Genomic DNA, 24,575 nt, shown 5'->3' with positions numbered 1-24,575 from the left:
AATTTGACAAATGTTGACTTTTGCTAGCATGGGACTTTTTTCCCATTAACATGCACAGTTAGCTTAAATAAGTTACAAAATTGAAGTAAATAGTTTTAAACATAGATAGTCTTTTTATGGTCTATGCTGAGAAGCTAAGTCATGGTTTGCTCTAGTAGTCCCAGAGAAAAAACTGTAGCAAGTTTTGCCTCTCAATTCTCCTTTTTGATGTAGCCCTGAATCCCTTGGAGTTCTATGTGCACATCAGTGTCTACTGCACTGTCACTGCACACATAGTCCTGCATTGGGCGCGATGTGACATATTTAATATGGGATACATCGCAATGGATTTCAGGATTTACTGTATGGTCAATTCTATTGTAGCAATCAAAATAGACAGGGCAAAAGAAGATTGCCCCCGAAATTGCCAAGAATAGATTGCCCTCAAAAATAAAATTACGGGGGATCATTTTTAATAGAAGGTAGCTTCTGGAAGGAAACTTTGTGGAAAGTAGCCCCCAAAATTAAAATTAAGTGTTTTGAGGCCTAGTGTATTGTGGTTAATTTGGGGGTGGTTCTATCAAACTTGCATGAAATAGGCTGCCAAATCATAGGTTTGTTAATTCCGAGGATGAGTAATATTGTTAACACGCTAAAAACGATGTGCCTAACAACACCTGGTTCCCATTATTAGCAGATAATTGAAATTCATTCATTTGTGTATCCAATAGATAACATGCCCTTGTTTAACATAGGCTAGACAGCGTATCTGGGTTACAGTATCAAAATTGCCCGACCGGGTTTCTGAAGAGACAGACTCGGTAGCTGTATTTTATACTCGATTCACAGTCCATCCCATCAGTGTGGTTGTGATTAAGTCGAATGAGACATGTAAACCGCAAACTTGTCGCTTCAGTCGTATCACCTGCCAAAGTTAATATAAGACAACCGCCTTGTTACTCTAGTATTACAGTGGTTAGGCTAACCACATTTTAGAGAAAGAAGAAAATCTGTTCGTAGGGAAAAAAGTATGAAGTACTTAGTAGAGCACATAATTATGAAGATGTAAAGTCTGCACAAAAAGTAACGCAGCTGTTATAAATGCGCCTATAACTTCAGAACTAATAATTGTTTCCACAATATTTCTGCATAGAAAGAAGGATGATTTATATGCGCATTTTGATGCCCCATTTGTCGAATGTCGTTCAATATTAACAGCACACTAGTGCCTTTGAAGAAAAATACCTGAATTTAAAAGTTGCAGTTTACAGCGATCAACGGTTATTACGCAAGCATTGTGGCATGTAAAACCCTCCATTATCTTCGCGCTGACTTCAAATTAATACAAATAGCTGCAACTTTTTAATTCAAGTATTTCTCCTCCAAAACACTGCTGTGTTGTTAATATGGAATGCAATTAGACAAATTGGGTATCAAAATGCGCATAAATAAATCATCCTTCTTTCTATGTTGAAATATTGTGAACACAATTATTAGTTCTGATACTATAGGCGTATTTATAACAGCTGCGTTACTTTTTGTGCAGACTTTATGTAGTCTAGTGCTTGTTTAGTTCTCTGTTGAATAATATGTTGACTGCACCAAATTCAAATTTATGCAAACAAGCACACATTCAGTGGTACAAAATTTGGCTAAAAATAGGGCTTAACAGCTGAATATAGCTTGTGCTTATTAGAGTTAGGGATGGAGTTAGGGGTAGGATAAAAAGTTTGGAGTTATCAGAGTTATCAGACTTATAGATCAGCGTGTTATCGACGGGAATTGTTAGGCTTTTACTACTAGGCTGAAAAGTAGATCCGTGTTATTAAAGAGGGATATAGCTGACCTGTCTGGTCCATCATATGTGGATTTAAAGTAGACAAAGTATAGGGCTTGAATTAATAATTCATGATGCTTCTGGCGAGATATCACGAGACGATTCTCGAAATAAAATATGTTGATATTAATCCGCAATGTTATAAGGCTTGTTGATTACGAGTTGATCAAACTTAATAGAAATAAACTGTCGAATTACTTAAATCAATAGGCTAATTAACTAAATCTTAAAGTCCTGGTTAAAAGTTACCCATATCCTTATATAGGCTCTGCTCCAAGTAGGCCTTAGGAAGTTAGGAACCTCTTAAAGCTTTGACAGTTGCATAAACAATGACAAAACACACATTTGAACCCATTCCAAGGAGTTGTAATAAAATAACTTGTAGCCTTAAAATAACGAGCGCTACAATTATCTTCATTACCTTATAGTACCCCAACATTTGTTTAATATAAAACCTACACAATTCAATGCATGCTATTGAATGCAAGGCCACAACAGCTGCCAAATTCTGCAGTCTGCGACCCGTCCTTTGATCATTAGTAGATATGTCAATCAAGCTGTGACCGTGGCATATTAAACTGTGCAACACTATCCCCCCAGCGAATGCTAATATTAGCAGCAGTATCCTCACTATGGACCACAATGGCCTCATCCCAATGGCATAGTTCAATAACTTCAATTAAACAATCAGGGTGCAAAATTTGACCTCATGTTGCAGAGTATGAGTTTTTGTACTCGAATTTTCAAAGGTTGTTCAATGAATGTACAAATGTATAAGGGTTAAAGAACTGTGCCCTGATAGATGAGCATGTTGTGGATCTTCGTTAACACTATTCCCCCCCACCCCCAGCCAATGCTAATATTACCAGCAGTACCCTATAGCCAATATTTTGGCTAGCCTAAGTTCACCTAAGCCCTCGTTCAGCTAGACAGGAAGCCATTTGAATCCCCTAATGCCAGCTGTCGTTATTAGATGAGGATTAATGACATTATATTAGTCGACATTATGTAGCAGTAGGTTTATGCTATCAACAAAGTTAGTTTGTATTTGTTGACAATTTATAAACATGAACGTTATTATTAGAAATCCTCCAAAGAATAATGTGTTTGCAAACATTTATGCTGTTTAACTGTACAATATTTTGAAAGAATGGAACAGAGCAACTTGAAAGGGCAGATTACAAGGCGTAAAGGGGGGGGGGGGGGGCTGCTGCCCCCTAAGTCTTCAAAGGCCCAAAAGGTCCACTTTTGCAAGCGTTGCAGGTGAAAATTTATTTTTGTTTTTTTGGTCTAAAAAAAGTCAAAATTTCCCCATTTGCAAGCATAGTGAGTGGAAAAAGTTTGTCCTTTATGCTTTCTTGGTCAAAAAAATTTTTTGGGAAAGGTCCACTTATTGGGGAAAAGGTCCAGTTTTTCAAAATCCACCTCCCCCCCCATTAAATCCTGACTGTGCCTGGTAGAATGGTATAAAGTTTAGGTTATGGCACATCCAGTCATAAGTTAGCCCTACCACAGGGCCCTTTTTTTTATTACACATATGCTACACCATGCTATATACTGAGAACTGCTAAAACCCCAGTGACAGCTCACAACCCACTAACCGCTGTCCCCGAGAATTAGCTAGCAGTCACTGGCAGTATAATCTGTGCTGGCAGCAGCTCTCTGGACATAGCCAGGTTTTATGATATAGCATGGTTTTGGATCACCACAGTCAAAAGGCCCTATACTAGTAGGGCTAGTCATAAGTACCCAGGAGTCATGGGTATGGAGAAATCTGAGGACATGAACGCAGGTATAACTAATTGCACCAGCAATTCAGGGCCCCAGTTGTAACTGAGGGGAGGGAATTACTTGTATTGCTTCCCAGAAATTTGTGAGTTGCAATTTAACAAAGTTAGTTGGGGCTCAGGGGCAATTCTTGTAGATTGAAAATTAATAAAATTTAAGTTAGTCAGGGCTGGGGTGTTATTTTGCAGATTACAAATTATGAGAAGTTGCCAGCTGAAAAAATCTGTGTGGAAAGTGCTAGATGTTTTATCCAGATACTCTATATAGATGTATGTCAATATGAGTTCTTTAAGGGGGTACTACACCCCTGGCCAATTTTGTGCCTATTTTTGCATTTTTCTCAAAAATTATAGCGCATTGGTTACAAGTAAGATATGTATATTATAGGGGCAAGGACTACAACTACAGCATTGAAAATTCAGGAACTCGAGGCAAGTAGTTATTGATTTATTGATCAAATATTGGTTTTCCCTCATTTTTGACTGTAACTCCACAACTGTTGTCTGTGCTGAAATAAAATTTCCAGTGCAGAAATTGTAGTCCTTTGCCCCTATAATATACATATCTTACTTGTCATCAATGCTCTATAATTTTTGAGAAAAATGCAAAAATAGGCACAAAATTGGGCAGGGGTGTAGTACCCCCTTAATGGATAAAAGAGAGGAAGTTATATTATAGACCAAAGAGGATATTTGACAAGATCTAGGGGAAAAATTGGACTCATCAAGATAATTCTTATATAATACCCTCTTCGTTTTGGATGAGATGATAAATAAGGAAATCCAAGGAATCTAGATGACCACAGTGACTGGTCACTTTTTGTGCCGGTCACTGTCTTGACACTGAGCAGAAGGACTAGGTAAATTTGGTTAAAAATAGTAGCAAACTTGTTACTGGGGACACGCTTAATTTTTTCGTTATCTCAGAAGTTTATGATATTTAACTGTTGAATTTGAAGGAAGGTAGCAAGAGTTTTGAGATATCTATTTTCTCAAAATATCAAGAGCCTCTCAAGAACCACTGAACCAAGACTAGGCTTCTTTGTACTCATTTTAATACATTTTGCATGCTGATTCCAAATATATTCATGAAAATGTACAATTCTGAAATTATTCTGAAATTCTGAAACTTGTCGTCTGCAGTCGACACCCGCCTGGAGTATATATAGTAGTAAGTTTATGAGGAGTGATTGGCAATTCTTTAGAAGAGATGTTGAAATCAGCTGCACCTGTAAATTGGGAAAAAAATTAATGAAAGCTGACGACCCAAAAGTTTGGAAATGTGGCTGTTGCTCAGTTTTAGCCAAAATGTTGTAGCAAATAAGTTTAGGTGTGCTGTGAGAACCAAGAAATCCATGAATCCCGCTTTTTAACCCTATGAGAACTACCTGCCGATTGGCCAAAAAGAAGTTGTCATTATCAATTGGACCAATTGGCAACATTGTTAGAATAATTTCACCACAAAAAAAAATTGCGGTGAATTATTTGCAAAGGTCCATTCTGATTGGTAATTAAAGTGAAGATATCATGTAATTGGCCAATCAGAGGCAATGGTAGATCGGCAGGTAGTGCTCAGGGGGTTTAACTACCATTCCTTTCAATAATTACTGACATGAATATCATGGTGCTATGACATCGGGACTCAGCTTGTTGTTGCTTTATTTTAATTTTACTCTTTTAAGGTCTAATTGATTAACATAATTAATTAACCCAATTAATTAATTTAATCATTGGTCATCAGACTTTCCTTCCTTTTGATGCCATCTGGAAGTTGTTTCCTCTTTTAGAATCTGACTAGTGTGTTCTAATATTATTTACATAATTTTATATAATTTTTACATAAATATATAACGTATTTGCTCCATTAATCGCCCATGCCCAATAAGCGCCCACCCAGTGACTTTACAACAAGCAAACTGTGATATTAGTTATTAACTTAGTAACTGCCGTGATGCAAATCTGAATCATGGTCTGAAATATTGAACACACTGATGATGGATGAATATTTTGTGTGTGTTTTTATATATGTGACACAATCTGGTCCATAGAGGCCAAAGGAAGCATTTTTGAAAATTGAGTTCCTATAATTATCACCTTATACAAACAAAAGCCTATCATATCTAAAACGCTGAATGTTTAGCATACTTGGTTCTAAAGTTACAAAGTTTTGTGATGTGTGTTTTCTTCTGTATTTTATTGTTTTTTACTCCATATTTTGCCTTTATCTCAATTTCAAATTTGCAGCCTTTGGCCTCCATGGACTATATCGTGTCACATATTGTCGGCTTAGACAATGTAAAAAGTAAGCGCCCACCCAAAATGACTTTGTAAAGTGCCCTGGGCGGGTTAATGGAACAAATAAGGTAATACATTACAGAATTTTGTAATACCTAAACCTTTTGTTTGCACTGTGGCAGGGGAGGGTTGTGGTATGATTAGCGGAATGGAATCACCAAGGACTTTGTTTCTTGCAAAAATGCCCCACCAAGAGAAAAATGTAAACTGAAATTGGGTGTGAAGATTTTCAATCATTACATACGTATTGGGCTATTCCATTTAAAATCCACACTACCCCTGTGGAAGATTTTGGAAATATCTTTCACAGGGGGAGTAAGAATTTCAAATTGAATGACACATTAGCAGCTCCATTTGTAACTCACACTCCCTCAGTGGAAGATTCAGGTTGAATCTTTCTCAGAGGGTGTATGGAATTTAAACGGAGCTGCCTAATGTGCTCATTCCATTTAGAATTCATACTCCCCATGTGGCAGATATTTCCAAAATCTTCCACAGGGGTAGTGTGGATTTTAAATGGAATAGCCCATTGGAGGTCCTCCAATACCTATGATCATTACAAGCTCTTAGGTATCTCTAGCACTTGTAAGCTCTATGCTGGACTGTCACCTATGTCGATTTAAGATATTCCACTATCTGATAGGTCTATGATGATCTAAAATATTCAAGGAGCATCACGGTTTGCAAACAGGACTATTCTCGCTGGTCGCTTCGCTCACTATTCGAGGGGCATCGCAGTTTGCGAACAGGGCTATTTCTAAGCTTTTTCTCAATTGATCATCATTCTCCATCTCATCCCTCCAATTTATATACGAGACCATTTTCACCAGAAAAATTATGCAGCCATTTTGGCTTCCTTACTTCCAAACACAACATGATTCATTTTCATTTAGAAATAATATTACAGATTCTTTTTTACCTTCAACCTGTATCTGGGGATAGTTTTCACTTCTTAGTTTTCTTTTAGGGCCGTTTCATACTTTTCATTAGGACTGATATACACTTGACATCCCATGTTACTTTGTTTTTCAACATATTTATGTTTACTTTTCCAACATTTTGCATTTTGTCGTTTTGGAATGTGCATTTGAATTGAATTAATCCTGATTTTGTTGTGCATTTTGATAACTGATTTGTAATTTGTGTTTTTTAATCCTAAAATGCATTTTGTTTGAATAATAATATTAAAATTTTGTCAAAACAATGAATCCAACTCAGTCGGGGCATAAAGTTTATGTTGGGGGTTTAGAGTTAGAAAGGCCTATCTGCAATAGCTGCCAGGTGTCATATGTGTAGAACACAGAAATTATCAAATTGTCTATAGGGCAGCTACTGGAGATAGGCCTTTCTTGCCCCCAATCCTCGATGTGGAGAAATTATACATTTTGGCACCCAATTTATCAAGTGAACAAATAATTAATGTTCAATAATTTTGCCTCAACTAAGGATTCATAATAATTTGACAATATTTAAATATATCTTGAATAACCTTCAAAGCACTGCTATTTGTGAAACTATATTATAGCATTATAAGGCTTCAGCCTTACTGAGAAAACCAACTGGGTCAAGATTATTTTGGCAAAATATAAAAAATGCTGACGTGTTTCTTTGTCTTTTTGTTTTAATACAAGAAGGTTGTAACTGCATTGTATTAAACCCCCTGAGCACTACCTGCCGATCTAACATTGCCTCTGATTGGTCAATTACATGACAATTTCACTTTAATCACCAATCAGAATGGAGCTTTCCAAATAATTCACCCCATTTTTTTGTGTGGTGAAATTATTCTAACAATGTTGCTGATTGGGCCAATTGATAATGAAAACTTCTTTTTGGCCAATCAGCAGGTAGTTCTCATGGGGGTAACATAGCAGTTACGACCTTATGGTATTCAAGTTTTGTTTTATGTTAGTAATGCTTTGAAGCTTATCCTATACATTGTTCAACTTGACTTGAGAATCTTCAAATTCCTACTTCTGACATTGTACAGGCTGTATCAAAATGATTGGTACCCATCAGTTCTTATTGGTATGGAAGAGATTACTACATCAAAATGCAACATAGGATCCACATAATCCACATCCATATATGGGACCATCCTCCACAACTGAACAATAAACAATAGGAAACAAAGGATTTATTGACTGTTTTATTGATTTTTCACTACTTAAATGTCAAGTACTATAGACATGATATACATCATTTTAAAGCTAATTTCAAAAATGATGATTGGCGACTTCAGGGCTCAGTTGTGCTGAGGGGTCACATATGGTCATTATGGTAATTTCAAGAAGACCATGTTGCATTTGGAAGAAGCAGGGTTTTCAATAACCATCAAAACTGATGGGTACCAATCATTTTGATATAGCCTGTATCCTGACTTGGCAAACAAAGTCTGCGACATTTAAGAAATGAACTCCAAGTGAAGTTGAACAAATATTTTGGTTTGTATCTCTAGAATATTATTGTAGATTATTTTTAAAAGTCAATCTTTAACCATCACACTGCATTGGGGCTACGATATATTCCAGTTGAAATCCATACACCCACTATGGAAGACATGACATTAATCTAATACACCAAATGTGAATTATGTCTTCCGTAGGGGTTATGGATTTCAACGGGAATAGCTTATGTGCACACTATAGATGGGTGCAGAAGTTAGCACAAATGGGCAGATATGGAACTCGGTATAATCACAGTATAAAAAGGTGAAGGGTGTTGGGTTGATGAGGGTAGTGCAAATTAACGATAAATAAGAAAAAGACTTGTTGTATATGGCGCACTGTGCCAATCAAATTAGTCTTAAATTGCCTTCATTTCCAAGATGTGACACGCCCGTGTTGACACGCCCAGTACATAAGCAGTATTCTGGAAAACAAGTCTGTATCGGTACCAAGGAAACACATCATATTTGCACAGTGGGGAAGGAGATTGACTTTTATCGTAGAATACATCCTCATTGATCATCATTATTTTTCTTTTGTTTTGATGTGGTTCAATCAAGCAAAATATATCTTACAAATTCTACAAATTTTGTGGATTCACAATTTTACTATTAACAATTTGATTTCGATACCACAGTTAGATACTCAAATGAATAAAATCAGAATTTAAAAAAAAAATTTTAAAGAAAAATTTTAAAAAAAAAATTTAAAAAAATTAATATTAATGATAAAATTAAAAACCATATTTTCGCTTGATTTGGGTCACATCATAGCATGTATTTAAATCATCCTGCATCTTCCTATCTCTATATTTAATCACCCTTCCAGTCCATCACTGGTGTTTGAAGAGCGCCCTCTCAGTCCTCGTGAACAAGAAATTCTCCAGAGAACCCCGATTTATCCGTGGTCGTCCAGTGGTGATTCGCACGGCAGCGGGTCGGAGGGTGGCGGCGATTATAGCGCCCCTCCTAAGCCACCCCTACCGATACAGAGAGTGTTGATTGCACAGTTTAGTCAAGAGTAAGTATTGAGCTTTGCGAATAGTCAAGCAGAACTTCCAGTGATTTACCACACCACAGTACCAGAGCTATCCCTGGGGTGGGGTGAGGGAGGGGTGTAAGGTGGTGGGTAGCGCATCTCCTTAGTAACTCTTACCAATACACAGGGTATAAAGTACCAAGCCTTGTGAAAAGTTGAGCAAAATTGTTAGTGATTTACCATACCACAGTATCAGAACCATCCCTTTGGGTGGGGTGAGGGAGTTGTGGAGGGTTGTGGGATAGTGCCTCTCCTAAACCACCCCTACCAATACAGAGTGTTAATTTGGCGGGGTATAAAGTACCAAGCCTTGTGAAAAGTCATGCAAATTTCATCCGGTGATTGACAATCAGTACCACCTGTGGGATAGACACTAGGATCCAAAACATTCTCATCTAATAGTGCACAGTTCTTTAATCCCAATGCATATGTACATTCATTGAATGACCTTTAAAAATGTGGGTACAAAAACTCATACTCTGCAACTTGAGGTCAAATTTTGCACTATGATTGTTCAATTGCGGTTATTTGGACTATGCCATTGGGATGAGGCCATTGTGGTCCATAGTGAGAGTGGGGGAGGAATGTATTCAGAGTCTATGGTTAGTGATAGTAGTCACAGTACACCACCTCTGTCACCCTTTGAGGTGGGGGAGGGGGCAAATTGTGTAAAATCTTGTCAGCAATAATGGTGAAAAACATAATTTATCATCCCGCAAAATGTGGTTAGTACGTGTAACACCTGCAGACACTTGGCAAATTCAAAAAAAGGCAGCGAGGAAATAATATTCATGTGTTGATGGGTGGGCTGCCAATGAAGCTAGTCACTGACTGCATAATCTAGAATATCGAGATGGTAATTCTGTGAGAACATTCATGAAGCAGTTTGCTTTATGCCTGTGACTATTTTGGTTTTCTTCGTTTTGATAAGAACATCAATAATAATTATGCAATGAGGATGAGGATATGTCGGGTACCAAAATTAATATTCCACAACTTCAATCATGTTGGGCTATTGCAGTTGAAATCCTAAATACCTCCTATTGGAAGGCATGCCTTTAATCTCTCACACAGGGAGTAGAGATTTCAAATGAAGTTACCCATTCAGGTAACTCCATTTGAAATTCAGACGACTCCTTGTGTGGAAGATTAAGGGTATATCTTCCATAGGGGGTGTAAGGATTTCAACTGAAATAGCCCGTTTTGAGCTAATGGTAAATGAACTGCTGCATTGAAAAGATGCACATTTTGGCTATTGATTGAGAAGACAATTAATCCCATGAGAACTACCTGCTGATTGGCCAAAAAGAAGTTTTCATTATCAATTGGACCAATCAGCAACATTGTTAGAATAATTTTGCCACGCAAAAAAATTGGGATGAATTATTTGCAAAACTCCATTCTGATTGGTGATTAAAATGAAAATATCATATAATTGACCAATCAGAGGCAATGTTAGATCAGCAGGTAGTGCTCAGGGGGTTAAGTCATGTACTTGTTTGAAATTTCACTCTGACTCAGAAAATTATGTGCAGGTTTGTCAAGATCTTTGCTTGACCCCAAAGAAAATATCCTACCCTTCCCAGAATCCTTCGCATTATGATACATCCCCTTGTTTTATCAAATGATGCTCCCATTACTTTATACATGCTCCTTTGTTTTCATTTTAGAATAGACTGGCTAAACATCATAAAATGTGGGTCATTGTCAAGAAATAAGATCTGGATGTGCTCTGTTCATTGAGGTACTTTTTGTCACGATCTACCCATGCTGCACTAGATAGCAAATCAGTACAGACAATTGAAATGGGAGAAATGCATTGTGGGAAGTCATCTTTGGCTTTACCCCAACCCCAAATTGCCAGCTTGTGCCGCTAATTGATGCAAAGAACATCTCCAGACTCAAATGTGGTTTATCACTGGAAAAGATGCTTGGCTGTCTACATGGCCGTCAAATATATAGTTATAGTCACGCTTAGACGATCGCTTGATTAGTACAATCAATCAAGCGAGTCAAGCGATGATGACACTGATGAGGTATACCTGAGGTGATTTACTAATTAAACTGTACTAATTGTAGGTCGTTTAACTGTCAGGGGGTGATGGGTGTGATCGCGCTATGCATGAAGTGAACTTTGTGTAAATTATTTAACATTATGTCAGGATGTGAAATTATAACTGATTTGTGTAAAATGTTAATGGTGGTTGGAATTTCTTATTTGGAAGGTGAGTGTTTAAGAAATTGCAATCATCATTAACAGAAAGCTTCTTACAAATTAGCGAGTCTTAGCCCGATAAATTTTTTTTAATTTCATTTCATCGACATCAGCTGTCTGCTTGGATTAAATATTTATGCATTGAACAAGTGAACAATATTGTCATTAAATGCTAATAATTAGCACTAAATTCACTTCAATATAGCCCATTAAATGGAAAAGTGGATAAAAGACAACTATTAAAGGGGCATTTTGTGATCCACAGCCTCATCTTCCACTTTTCCCCAAAAAAGTTGCGATTTTTACACCACTGGATACCTCTGGCTACATAATGTTTATGTACCAAATATTTCTTGCAGATTAATTCGTTTATCAAAAATATCGCCAAATTTGAATTTACAACACATTGTCTATGGAGCAGTGTAATACACAAAAAATCATGCATAACTCGCAAACGCAAAATCGGAATCAACTGAAATTTTGGAAATAAGCTTTTTTCGTGGATAACAAAAAAAAAATGTCATAAAAAGAGGATGCTAGGATCACAAAATCCTCCTTTAAATCATACTTGTGTTACTCTGACAATGCATATTCCAAAAAGTATATGCATTCAAATGGATAAAACTATTTCATGAATTAACAACTTGACATCAAGTAATATTCAGCATTTACAGGTAAGATATTACTTACAGCATTTGGGGCATCTTGACTTAAATATAGGATTTTATTTCAATATCTAAACCACAATGTATATATCTGAATCATGAAATGAAAATATGATTTGATGATAACTCTTTTGAATGCCTGCATGCAACATTGGACTATTCCAGTTGAAATCCATACACCCACTATGGAAGACATGACCTTAATCTCATACACAGGGGTATTCAAATGGTGTCACTCATTTGGTGTACCCATTCACATCCCCTGTGTGGAAGATTAAGGTCATGTCTTACACAGGGGGTGTATGGATATCATCTGGAATAGCCCATAGACTGATCATTGCCAAGTGCATTGTCATGTTACAACTTTCCTGTGTTAGAATTAAAATATCATTAGTTTTTTATTTTTATTATCCTGCATTGTCATGTTTAAACATTCCTGCATAAACATTGAAATATCATATTTTTTAGTTTTATTTATGATAATCCTTAGAGTATCACCAACTGCATTGTCATGTCTCAACCTTGCTATCCAACACCGTGTATGAAATATCATGTTTTAGTTTTTATTGATGATATCCTGTATTTCATATTATTCAAGTATTATTATGGGTTACCAATGTTTTTGTTTTCATACATTGGTGTATGCATGTGAAACTGCATATATATATGAGACTAGCTTGGTCATCTGGGGGTACATATTCCCCGGACATATTCACAGATTCCCATTTGACGGTGATGGCGTATCCCCATTTGGGCAAAGTGTCTTGTTTTGCCTAGAACTGGATCTAGTTCCTCAAGGGGGGGGGGTGCGCCAGCATAGGACTGGTGGATTTTGTAATGTCAGGGAGGGGTTGTCATGGTCCCATATACTAGGCACTGAACAAGTGCTAGTTTTGCCATGCTTGTATGGGTACTAACTGGTGCTCAATCTGTTTTGGGAAAGATCAGGGCAAGACTTCTCACAGGGGGCAGGTGCCCCCTTTCCCCTCCCTCCCCCCTTGGCTGCACTACTGTTTTCCATTGACAAATCACAGGAGGGGGAATTTATTACAGATACTATGGTATAATTATTTTTAAACCAAACATTCAAACGCTTGTCTTCAACAGTATCTGATATGTATGTAAATCAACAAACGTTACCAATAGTGATTCTAGAAAAAGGAAGTCAACTACTTCCAATCTTTTACACAATACATGGGCAAAGTGCAAATGATAGGTCATCATAGGCCTACAATGGCCGAGTCCCATCAAACAAATTTCAATTATAAACAGGGCCATGAAGTTGAGAAATTAGGGGAAAGTGACTGCATTTGATATACACACTTTTCTTGTTTCACCCACCTAGGGCCCACTGAGCCATATGCCTCCTTCCTATATACCAAAAGGTCTATATTTTGCAGTGGAAGTACCCCATGCCTCCCATCAGAACTCCTCCCCCCCTAGAAACCCCAAATCATGAAAATTTATGATGTACAAATTGGGAGAATTAATTCCAATTGTTACATGCAAGCAATATTTTTTCCCAAAAAATGTCCACATTTTAGAAATCCAACAATATGGAACAACTTCTATTCCTCCCAGTGTCGTGCTATGTCACATCTAGCACACAGCAGCTGGAGGGAGTATCCCATCATGCATTGCAGTGTATCTCCTTGCTGCATAATGTATACAACAAATTAGTTAGGACCGCTTCTAAAGATGTTGAGAGCTATGGATAGTTTCACTATACTTTAGGGGACATATTTTTTCAAACAATATTCTAAGCATGACTGTTGATTAAGCAGCTAATAAAAGTTCTTCGTCAAGACCAAAGGAAAAACTTACGTTTTTCTGCTGACAGGAGTACTTCCGGTAAACAATAACATCCGGCCGGGATTCCCGCTCCAAGCAGATGGAGCAATAACAACATCAATCGATTTGAAAAAGCCAGACGGTTTTATTAGCTGAATATTCTAAGCACCCCTAATTTAAGTGAGTAATTGGAAGTCGGAAGTGAGGGATTTTGTGTACATTTTCTATGGCAAGTGCAGTATTATTATGGTCCTGCAAAGCATGATGGGATACTCCTTTCAGCTGCTGTGCATCTAGCAAAACAGAATAATATTTAAATGAAAAAAAAATGAGTACATGTAGCGCTATTGCATTTGTCTGTCGGTGGGAGTATTATCTAGAGCTATACTGGAACACAGTACAATACATACAGAGCAATAAGCAAAGTGTGTCTGAATCTTCAGTTCTACCCAGGGCTGTGTTACATGTTTAGTTGACGCCTAAATAATGGCGGGTTACAAACTTGCTCCATTTTACTTTCTAATATGAGTTTGATAAAAATAGCAAACTCCAAAAGCTGCTATAAGTAAATTGGACTATTGCAGTGTGAATGCATATACCCCTTATGGAAGACATGACCTTAAATCTCCCACACAGGGGGTGTAGACTTCAAATTGAATCACCCATTCCGGTAACCCAATTTGAAATTCACACTCCCTGTGTGGGAGATTAAAGCTATGTCTTCCATAGAGGGTGTGTGGATTTCAGTTGCAATGGCCAGTGGCGTGTACAAGGGGGGGGGGGGGGGCATTCAGGGGAACTGTGGTGGTCACTTTTCATGCCAGTTTGAATCTTTTCCAGAGGAAGTATGAAATTTTCCCCCTGTGGAAGATATTTCAAAAATCTTCCACAGGGGTAGTGTGGATTTTAAATGGAATATCGTAATGAAACAATGTTGGACTACTCAGGATCCACAACATGCTCACCCATCAGGGCACAGTTCTTTAACCCCAATACATTTGTACATTCATTGAATGACCTTTGAAGATTTGGGTACAAAAACTCATACTCTGCAACTTGAAGTCAAATTTGCACTATGATTATGTAATTGAGGTTATTGGACTATGCCATTAGGATGAGGCCATTGTGGTCCATAGTGACTGTATGATCGCAACTGAATATCAGAGTTTGCTTATAAGCAGCCATCAAATTGCATATCTTGTAGACAAGCATTCTAGATGTATTCCATGTTCTATATAAGTGTTTCAAAGGCATACTTTTTAACCGCACACCACTTACGAAGAAAATAATACATTCGATGTATGTACTAAGGTGATGCAAAGTATTAGGCCTACTATTTAAATCGGAACCATGAAAATGGGGCTCTATTAAACAATACGGGCAAAATTTTAAATTGTGACAAATATAACACCAGTCCTGGTGGTTTTGTTTCTGTAAATTATAATACATATCCAACGTGTTCAATATCACACCACCCATGAAAAATTAAAATACATGGCATTGGCACCACTTTGAGTGGTATATCATATTTGGCTTGGAATAGGGAATTCCGTTTGATTACTTCGTTGGTGGTGTGCTGTCTAACATATCTCAACCATGATGGCCTCTGATACAGACAAATACAAGCATGACAAGACTGACGCCAAAATAATGTCATCTCCATTTACATCGTTCATAACCTCCATTTGACAATCATAGCTTAAACATTGACCTCAAGTTTTGGGTATGAGTTTATGTACCCAGAGGTCATTTTATGGATGTACAAGTATATTTGAGTTAAGGAACTGTGTCCTGATTTGTGTGTTATTGTGAGATATCATAGTCTCGTTTGTTAACCATCTAATCTTTCCACATATTCTCACTCATCTTGTACATTCGTGATTGCCAAAAAGTATCGGCCCATTTCACAGGCTAAATCAGCAAAAATCCACCCAAAATATTATCAGAATTCAATTTTGGAGGTCAATTTGAGCCTGTAGGGCTCTTCAGAGCTTCAATTTGAAGTTACTGTTCAAAGTCACCCAGTTGGGCTTCCAATTCATGGGTATGGCAACACTGTTTATATTCAGCAGTCTGTACTAGGCTAGCTTGAGCTTCAATTTGAAGTACATTGTACCTATTCACAGAGTGAGATAAGTTGCAGAGTGAGATATGTTGACCCAATTTAAGGGGACCCTAATAGGTTTGATATGATATGCCGAACACATTTACAGAACACTCCATGCTAAGTTTCTAAAAATATTTTCAGGTTTTTTATCGTTCAATTGAGTCAATTCACAGCTAGAGAAGATATTTATCAAAAAGAAATTTCAATATGAAGTACATTTGTTGCATTGCATTTGAGAACACTCAGCTTAGATTACAAAAGCTTCTTACAAATTTGCAGTTTTGTTTGTTCAAGTTACAGCTAGGGAAGATCTTGCAAGAGTTTTGTTTGACCCAGGCGCGTCGCAAGCCCATGGGCGCCCCACTTTTTGGCACTTTGTGCATTTTTTGCACTGTTTTGAACTTTATTGCAACTTTGCATAACTTTTGCGCCCCACTTTTTGTCCCCTTGCTACGTGCCTGGTTTGACCTGATTTAAGGTTATTAATTATTTTAAACTATTGTGATTTGGTAGTTCACAGCATCTTACGAATGGTAGTGAGCTTTGGCAAAAAGTGCATTGCTCAATTTATAGCGAGTGTGTAGAAGAATAAAAATATCACAGATATACTTTTATAGGTGCTGCGGTTCTTTAGTTACGTTGTAAAGAGGGCTGAAACAACAACACTTTTGTAAAACGTACATAACTCGTTTACAACAATAAATTAAGCAAGTTTGCAAAGTATACGATTTGTAGAATGAACTTTTGCAAAACATCAAGGTGTTGTTTTTCAATAATATATTGATCTAGATAATGAAAATCAGTTTTTAGGTTGCTTCGACCAACAATACCTCGTCTACCCTTAAGGGGACCATAATAGGTTGACTATTTATATAAAGTAATGTGATCGTTGATTTAACATTAAGCACTATAGTGTAACATTAGTCTCACATTCAAGTTTTGCCAGTGACCTGATTCAAGGGGACCCTAATAGGTCTGCTATTTGTATAAGTTGCATTCAAACAGCCCTATGTCACATCCCAAGCATTCAAGTTTGACATGAGAAAAGGGGACCTTTAGAGGTGGTCTTAGACCCTGTTCACATTAGAAAATTTCTTCATTCGACTAAGATAAGTTAATCTTAATTAACTAATTAAGCATGCGTACACATTACGCTGAACGAAGATCGAACAAAGACATTGCACTGTACACATTGCATGCAAATTAACGAAGCTCAAACGAAGCTATTAATGCCCGGCTATTATTAAAGCCGGCGAAGGTCACTTGTCACATGATCAATTTCCTTCGTCGAACGAAGTGAGCGTACACATTACAAAATTAGCTTCGTCGAACAAAGTATTCCTTCGTTTTTAGCTTTGTTTTCTTTTTAGCTTTGTTGAACGAAGCAATTTTAATCTTCATCGAAGGAAGAAAAGTGCGTACACATTAGGAAAAAACGATTTTTAATCATTTGGTATACAGCAGTTTCCCGAAACCCGAAGAGGTTGGCTTCCTCCCTCCCCCCCCCCCCTTGCCCCCTCCCCCCCCCCCCCCCCCCCCCAAATGTCTTCAGCAAAACTACTTGTAAGCTCTAGGGCACAGTGGCATGTAGCAATGAAGTCTTTGAAGAGTGAGCTTACAGGAATGGTTTAAAGCAATAATTGTATAAATACTTTCTCTATCCAGGACATTTAACCCCATGGACACTATTGGTCATCTAACAGCATTTCTGATTGGTTGACAACTTGAAATGCTCATTTCAATTGCCAATTACGACTGGGCTTTAAACTATTTATGGTGAAACTTGCATTTGCAGATGATCTTATTAATACCCTCCTTGATTGGTTCAAAATTGGACACAATTATGCAGTTTGTCCAATCGGCAGGTAGTTCTTAATAGAAAAGTTGTTCCCTTCATGTCCAGTGCCTTATCTTGGTTTTTCTGCTGGTCCTACATTTGTATGAGAACCTGATCAAAATAAAAAAGGACCTTTCTCACCACCCTTGTGACACAGACATTCTGAAATGTGTGTTTGTCTGTTATGATGTTATTATGATGCACACATGAGAGTAGGGATGTGTCATATGTTACATGCATAAGATATCCTTCATTTATCTTCATTTTCTCCCATCAGTCTAGTCCTTTTCCCATGCATTGAGCTCATGGTATTCATACACAGGCCTGACAGGCATATGTTCATATTTTCAATCATTTTCTCCTCTCCCATCACTTTCTAATTCCAGTACGTGTGTCACATCGATCATAGATGTGCTATGTCTCAATCAGGCATTCTTTCATATTTTCAATATTTTCTCCCGTAATTTTCTAGTTGCAGTATGATGTTTCACATCTATCTTGGATGTGCTATGTCTCAGTCAGGCATTCTTACATGTTTTCAATATTTTGTCCTCCCGTAATTTTCTAGTTGAAGTATCACTAGGATCCGCAACATGTTCATCTATCAGGGCACAGTTCCTTAACCCCAATACATTTGTACATTCATTGAATGACCTTAGAAAATTTGGGTACAAAAACTCATACTCTGCAACTTGAGGTCAAATTTTGCACTACGAGTGTTTAATTGAGGTTATTGAACTATGCCATTGGGATGAGGTCATTGTGGTCCATAGTGTATGGTGTGTCACATCTATCTTGGATGTGCTATGTCTCAGTCAGTACCGGATTAATTTCTTCTCCATCTTCATTTTACACTTGTCATCGTGTGTTGAATTGAACCAAAGCTAGATGTAGTTCAGGGCATAGCAAGGATGAAGCTTTGGGCTATTCCAGTTGAAATCCTTACACCCTATAATGAAGACATGACATTAGTCTCCCACACAGGGAGTGTGAATTTCAAATGGGGTTACATGAATGGGTGATTCCATTTGAAATCTACACCCCCCCCCCCCCTGTGTGGGAGGATAAGGTCATGTCTTCCACAGGGGGTGTATGGATTTCAACTGGAATAGCCATGTGATGAAGCATTTATCATCAGGAAGATTAAAAACTTTGAAATGAAGTTTACTGTATGCACATGTCATATCTATCACAGTGTTTGAAATTCTCACTCTTTGTGGGAGAGCGAGTTGGTACAGCGGCAGTTCCTTCGCCTTGGACCACTGAGGTCCTGGGTTCAAACCATGGCCGTGCCCAAGGACTGTATGTGCATTTGGTTTATCCTCTCACTCTCACAGGTTTCCTCCAGCTTTCAAAAAATCAGTGATTAGTTGTTTGGTTATCAAAAACTTCCTTCACCCAATGGAATTTGGGGAACTGCACAGAAACTTGGTGGATGTTACAATCTAAGTGCGGATAGGTCTGCGCCGGGTTCGGCTGCAACTGGGCTAGTTGATGTAATCTGATTGTGATGATTCACCATTGCAGCAAAATTACAGCGCTTTGAATCATTCAAGATCTGGAAAAAGGCGCTATATAAATCCGAAATTTATTATTATATTTATTTTATACAGACCAATGATATGAAGCCCAAACATTATCGTCTTAAGGGATCTAAAATGAGCGTTTATTGTGTTTCGACAGTATTTTTTGTGGGACATGAGAGCACCTCGGACCTATCGAATTGCATTCTGAATACTGAAGCATGTCTTTCTGATATCAAATAATTTTCATTTTTGAAAATCACAATATAATACAAATTTTATGACAAATTATAAAATTTGATATTTTTCAAATTTTTGATATATAACAGTCCTCGAAGTAAATTATATAAATCTAATGATATATTCTGAAAGTGTATGTAGCAGGGAGGAAAAGCCGACGGTCAATTGAAAATTTTGACCTTTCATATTGAAGATATGGATTTTTCCCAAAAAGACCTAATTTTTTTTTTGGTGTTTTGGGCAAAAAAATCCATATCTTCAATACTGAAAGGTCAAAATTTTCAATTGATCGTCGGCTTTTCATCCCACCTACATACACTTTAAGTATAAATCATCAGATTTATAAAGTTTACTTCAAGTACTGTTAAATATCAAAAATATCAATTTTAATGATTTGCCATAAAATGTGTATTAAATTGCGAATTTCAAAAAATCTAAATTATTTGATATCAGAATGACATTCTTCGTATTCAGAATGCAATTCGATATGTCTGATGTGCTCTGATGTCCCAAAATAAATACTGTCCAAACGTTCATACCCCAGCCCTTAAACGTGCATGCAATTACAAAAAAGTTCGAAAGGTAGGCCTATCCATTGGCAAAGATGTAAAAATATTGGTTTTTGATCCTTTTCAGGATTTTAGTTACAAACATTATTTACTGAGACATCTGTAAATTGCACCTGACACTTATTAATTTTGATATTAAAACATCGTTGAGCTACATTTTTTTCTTTATACCTAAAATCCACACTACCCGTGTGGAAGATTTTGGAAATATATTCCACAGGGGGAGTATGAATTTCAAATGGAATGACACATTAGGCAGTTCCATTTGAATTCCATACACCCTCTGATAAAGATTCAACATGAATATTCCACAGAGGGAGGGTGAGTTTCAAATGGAGATGCCTAATGTGTTCATTCCATTGAAATTCATACTCCCCCTGTGGAAGATATTTCTAACATCTTCCACAGGGGTAGTGTGGCTTTTAAATGGAATGGCCCAATATACTTGGTATCATATGGATGGCAGATCTTGTATTCCGTGATATGTAGCGAGACCTAAATAATTAGAAATTTTGCTATCAGCAGTAGACGATTTTCCAAATGCCGTCAAATTTTGGAGCACACTGTATTTCCCTTGTGCACCTCTCATAACAGTGGTGTCTAGCGGGATATTTGTAATGGTATTAATTTTTCGCAATTTTAACTGCCACAAACAGATGTGTTTTTGTTATTATTTATGGTTTGAAGCTACACATTAAAGCATATGTGTCCCAAAATATTTTGACTGGCTTTTAATTTCACGGTTGTGAAGTTTACCATGAAAAGCATGAAAATTAAATCATCACGAACATTTTGCACAATACAGTATACGCATTCAACCACCACTTTGCCTCGTCAAATAACTTGATTGGTTTCGGTCTAAAATTACTACCATGAAATTAATTTTGTTGTCTACTAATCTGATGGTACATGTATCATGATGAAATTTGTGTTCACATAATACCGTTCTGGGAATTAATTTTAACTGAATTCTAATTAACTAGGATAGGGTTAGGATTTAAGGTGTAATTTACATTAGGATTATAACTAAACCAGAAGCAATTGGGATGCAAAGTTCATTGTTGGCTTGTGTAAAGTGAGTAGGGGGAAGGGTAAATTTCAGAAATGTGCAAGTTTGGTCTAAGAAAAGGATGTTTCGGGGAGGGGGCTGGCAAAGGTTTTGGCTATGAGGGTAAATTTGAGTTTTGTCTAAAAAAAAAGGATATTTTTTTTGGGGGGGAGGGGCGGGACTGATAAAATGCCCCTCCCTTATACCCCGGCTAGTGCTGTCACTGCCAGTGTGGAAATTAAGTTTATTAAGGAGTTGTTCTTTTAACATATTATGTGATCGTTTGAATATTCATGGTCATGTTATAGGCATAGATAATAGTTACACCAATGCCAAGGTCTTTTGTGGTTTTGTTAACAATAGCCTGTGTATCATAATGATGTCATCAATTGTAGACACGAAACACAATAAATAAAAAATAAATAAATAAATGTTGACATTTATATAGCGCCTTTCACATGTATCAAAGCGCTTTACATTTATTCCGCCGTCGTTAGAATATGTCAGCTGCCATACAATGCCCAAGGCATGCTTATACCTTTGGGCGGCGCTCAATGGACAATATCCCTAACAGCTCCCCATTTCACCCTTGGGTAGAGAGAGGCAAGTGAGGTAAAGTGCCTTGTCCAAGTGCACAACACGATGGCACCGCCGGGGCTCGAACTCTCAACCCTCCGATTGCGAGGTACAGCCTGTACCGCTGCGCCACCGTGCCCCCACGCATAGGCATAGATAATAGTTACACCAATGCCAAGGTCTTTTGTGGTTTTGTTTTGAGAAACAATAGCCTTTGTATCATAATGATGTCATCAATTGTAGACACGAAACACACGCTTTGCCAAGTCCCATTGCCAGCTGTATTTAAAAATATAAGATCGGGCTATTCCAGTTGAAATACACCCCCTATGGACTACGGAAGACATGACCTTAATGTTCCACACAGGGAGTGTGAATTTCCTATGGGGTTACCTGAATGGGTGATTCCATTTGAAATCTACACCCTGTGTGTGGGAGATTAAGGTCATGTCTTCCATAGGGAGTGTATGGATATCAACCCGAAGAGCCTTCTTACTCGCCCAATTCAAGAACACACCCTCCCCCACAAACCACATGTGCAACCACTGCCAAACATAGAAAGTCAAGGTTTTGTATTTTAAGTAGTATTTATTTGTCTTACATTGGACAAATATACATTTGTGTTTTACTTGCCTTACCATGGATTTTTATTCATCGAATTGCAGACCAACCCTTACCCTACACTCCTACATATAACTGTGGACATCATTTATAATGTATTTTTTTAATATCTGCAGTCTACAGACATCCGCTGTTCCCATGTTTCCACATGCCACACATTTTTTTTTGCAAATGTGTGTGTCCACAATTGATAGTCAATACAAACGTACACACCCCTATATGTGTTTGCCGACAAAGGCGGACCATGTACACGCACATTTGCTGTGCCTAATTGGGGATGTTGACCCCGTTTTACACAAATTACACTTTTTTGGATGTTAACTTAACATATCAACCGGGGACTTTTTTTTTTTATATCAACAATAGGGGACGCACTCTCATATGCATTCAATTACACATCTTAGCTAAATGGGGACGGTGGTCCATGGTTGAAGTGTCAAGTTTCATAAAAATATCCCGGTCTAATATTCATCTTACTTTGGCCTCTTCAAGATTCATTTTCCCCAGTTAGTGGCGGCACTAATGACACAGACAGCAAGGTTTGATTACATACAATTTCCTCATTCAATCAAACCTGTTATCTTGTCATAGCAAACCTTAGCCAATAGAATTATTCAGGAAGTTAAACTATTATTGATAATTATCTCTTTATAACTCTGATGTCATAAGCTGTCAGTTTAAATTATATTCAATAACTGAATAGTTGTTTATTGTTCCTGTAATTGTGTTAAGTTTTATCAACCTATAAATATTACAAATATGGTGGGAGGTTGTGTGACAAATAGCATACAAAAAGTATGTATGTGACATGTTCAAACTGTTGGAAATGGTTTTAAAAAATTGTAAAAATATCACTTTGATAAAAGCTTGCAGTTAATATCAGGTGTTAGTGTAGAGTGTTGATATGGAAATATGTAGGATTTCTGCCAATAAATTATAACCCAAAGATATATTTAAAGTTGGTGTGGGTTTATCAAGGGTATGTATATAATTATACGGTGCTCTTCTTTAAACTTGCTTTTTCTAACAGTTTTTTACTTTTCCCTCTTCTGTACATCTAAAATTTCTTCAATTTTTTTTAAAGATATCACCTTTTTCTTAGTGTTTCTTTTCCTTTTCAGCAAATTTAGTGTCATCTCAAATTTGTTAATGATATGCATAATTGTACTATTCCATTTAATCCACACTCCCCTTGTGGAACATTTTGGAAATATCTTCCAACAGAGGGAGTATGCATTTCAAATGGAATAAGCACATTAACCAACTCTTATTTGAGACTCACCCACCCTTGATAAGTTTCAGGTTGAATCATTCTCAAAAGGTGTATGAAATTCAAATGGAGCTGCCTAATGTGTTCATTCCATTTGAAATTCATGCTCCCCCTGTGGACGATATTTCCAAAATCTTCCACAGGGGTAGTGTGGATTTTAAATGGAATAGCCACTGTGATTACTACATACTGACGAATAGCAAACTTCTATAAACTGTCTGCAACCCTTGGTATTATGTTGCCAACAGAGGGCGATATTATTACAAAAATCGCAGTGCAAACTAAGTTTGCCTTGGTTGCTATTTGCGTTCAGCAAAAACCGTAAAAAGCGATTATGTAACAGCATTGGTTTCCAATAGATGGCCTGTGGGGCAGATCCATTCTGTGGACCTGATCCGGCCCGTGGACCAGATCCAGTCCGTGGACCTGATCCGGCCCGTGGACCAGATCCATTCTGTGGACCTGATCCGGCCCGTGGACCAGATCCAGTCCGTGGACCTGATCCGCCCGTGGACCAGATCCATTCTGTGGACCTGATCCGGCCCGTGGACCAGATCCAGTCCGTGGACCTGATCCGGCCCGTGGACCAGATCCAGTCTGTGGACCTGATCCGGCCCGTGGACCAGATCCAGTCTGTGGACCTGATCCGGCCCGTGGACCAGATCCAGTCTGTGGACCTGATCCGGCCCGTGGACCAGATCCAGTCTGTGGACCTGATCCGGCCAGTGGA

General features: G+C 37.7%; 1 protein-coding gene across 1 annotated transcript in view; it reads left to right on the top strand.

Annotated features, from left to right (window-relative positions):
* LOC140138777 (rap guanine nucleotide exchange factor 1-like) overlaps window positions 1–24,575 on the top strand; it is a 63,932-nt gene that overhangs the window by 16,997 nt on the left and 22,360 nt on the right. The window contains 1 exon segment of the mRNA XM_072160545.1: window positions 9,174–9,365. Within this exon segment, the coding sequence (XP_072016646.1) occupies window positions 9,174–9,365 (192 nt within the window).

The sequence above is a fragment of the Amphiura filiformis genome, chromosome 18 (assembly GCF_039555335.1).
Source record: "Amphiura filiformis chromosome 18, Afil_fr2py, whole genome shotgun sequence".
Taxonomy (NCBI): Eukaryota; Metazoa; Echinodermata; class Ophiuroidea; order Amphilepidida; family Amphiuridae; genus Amphiura; species Amphiura filiformis.
Note: the sequence above shows the minus strand (reverse complement) of the source record. Positions and strands in the feature narration are given on the sequence as shown.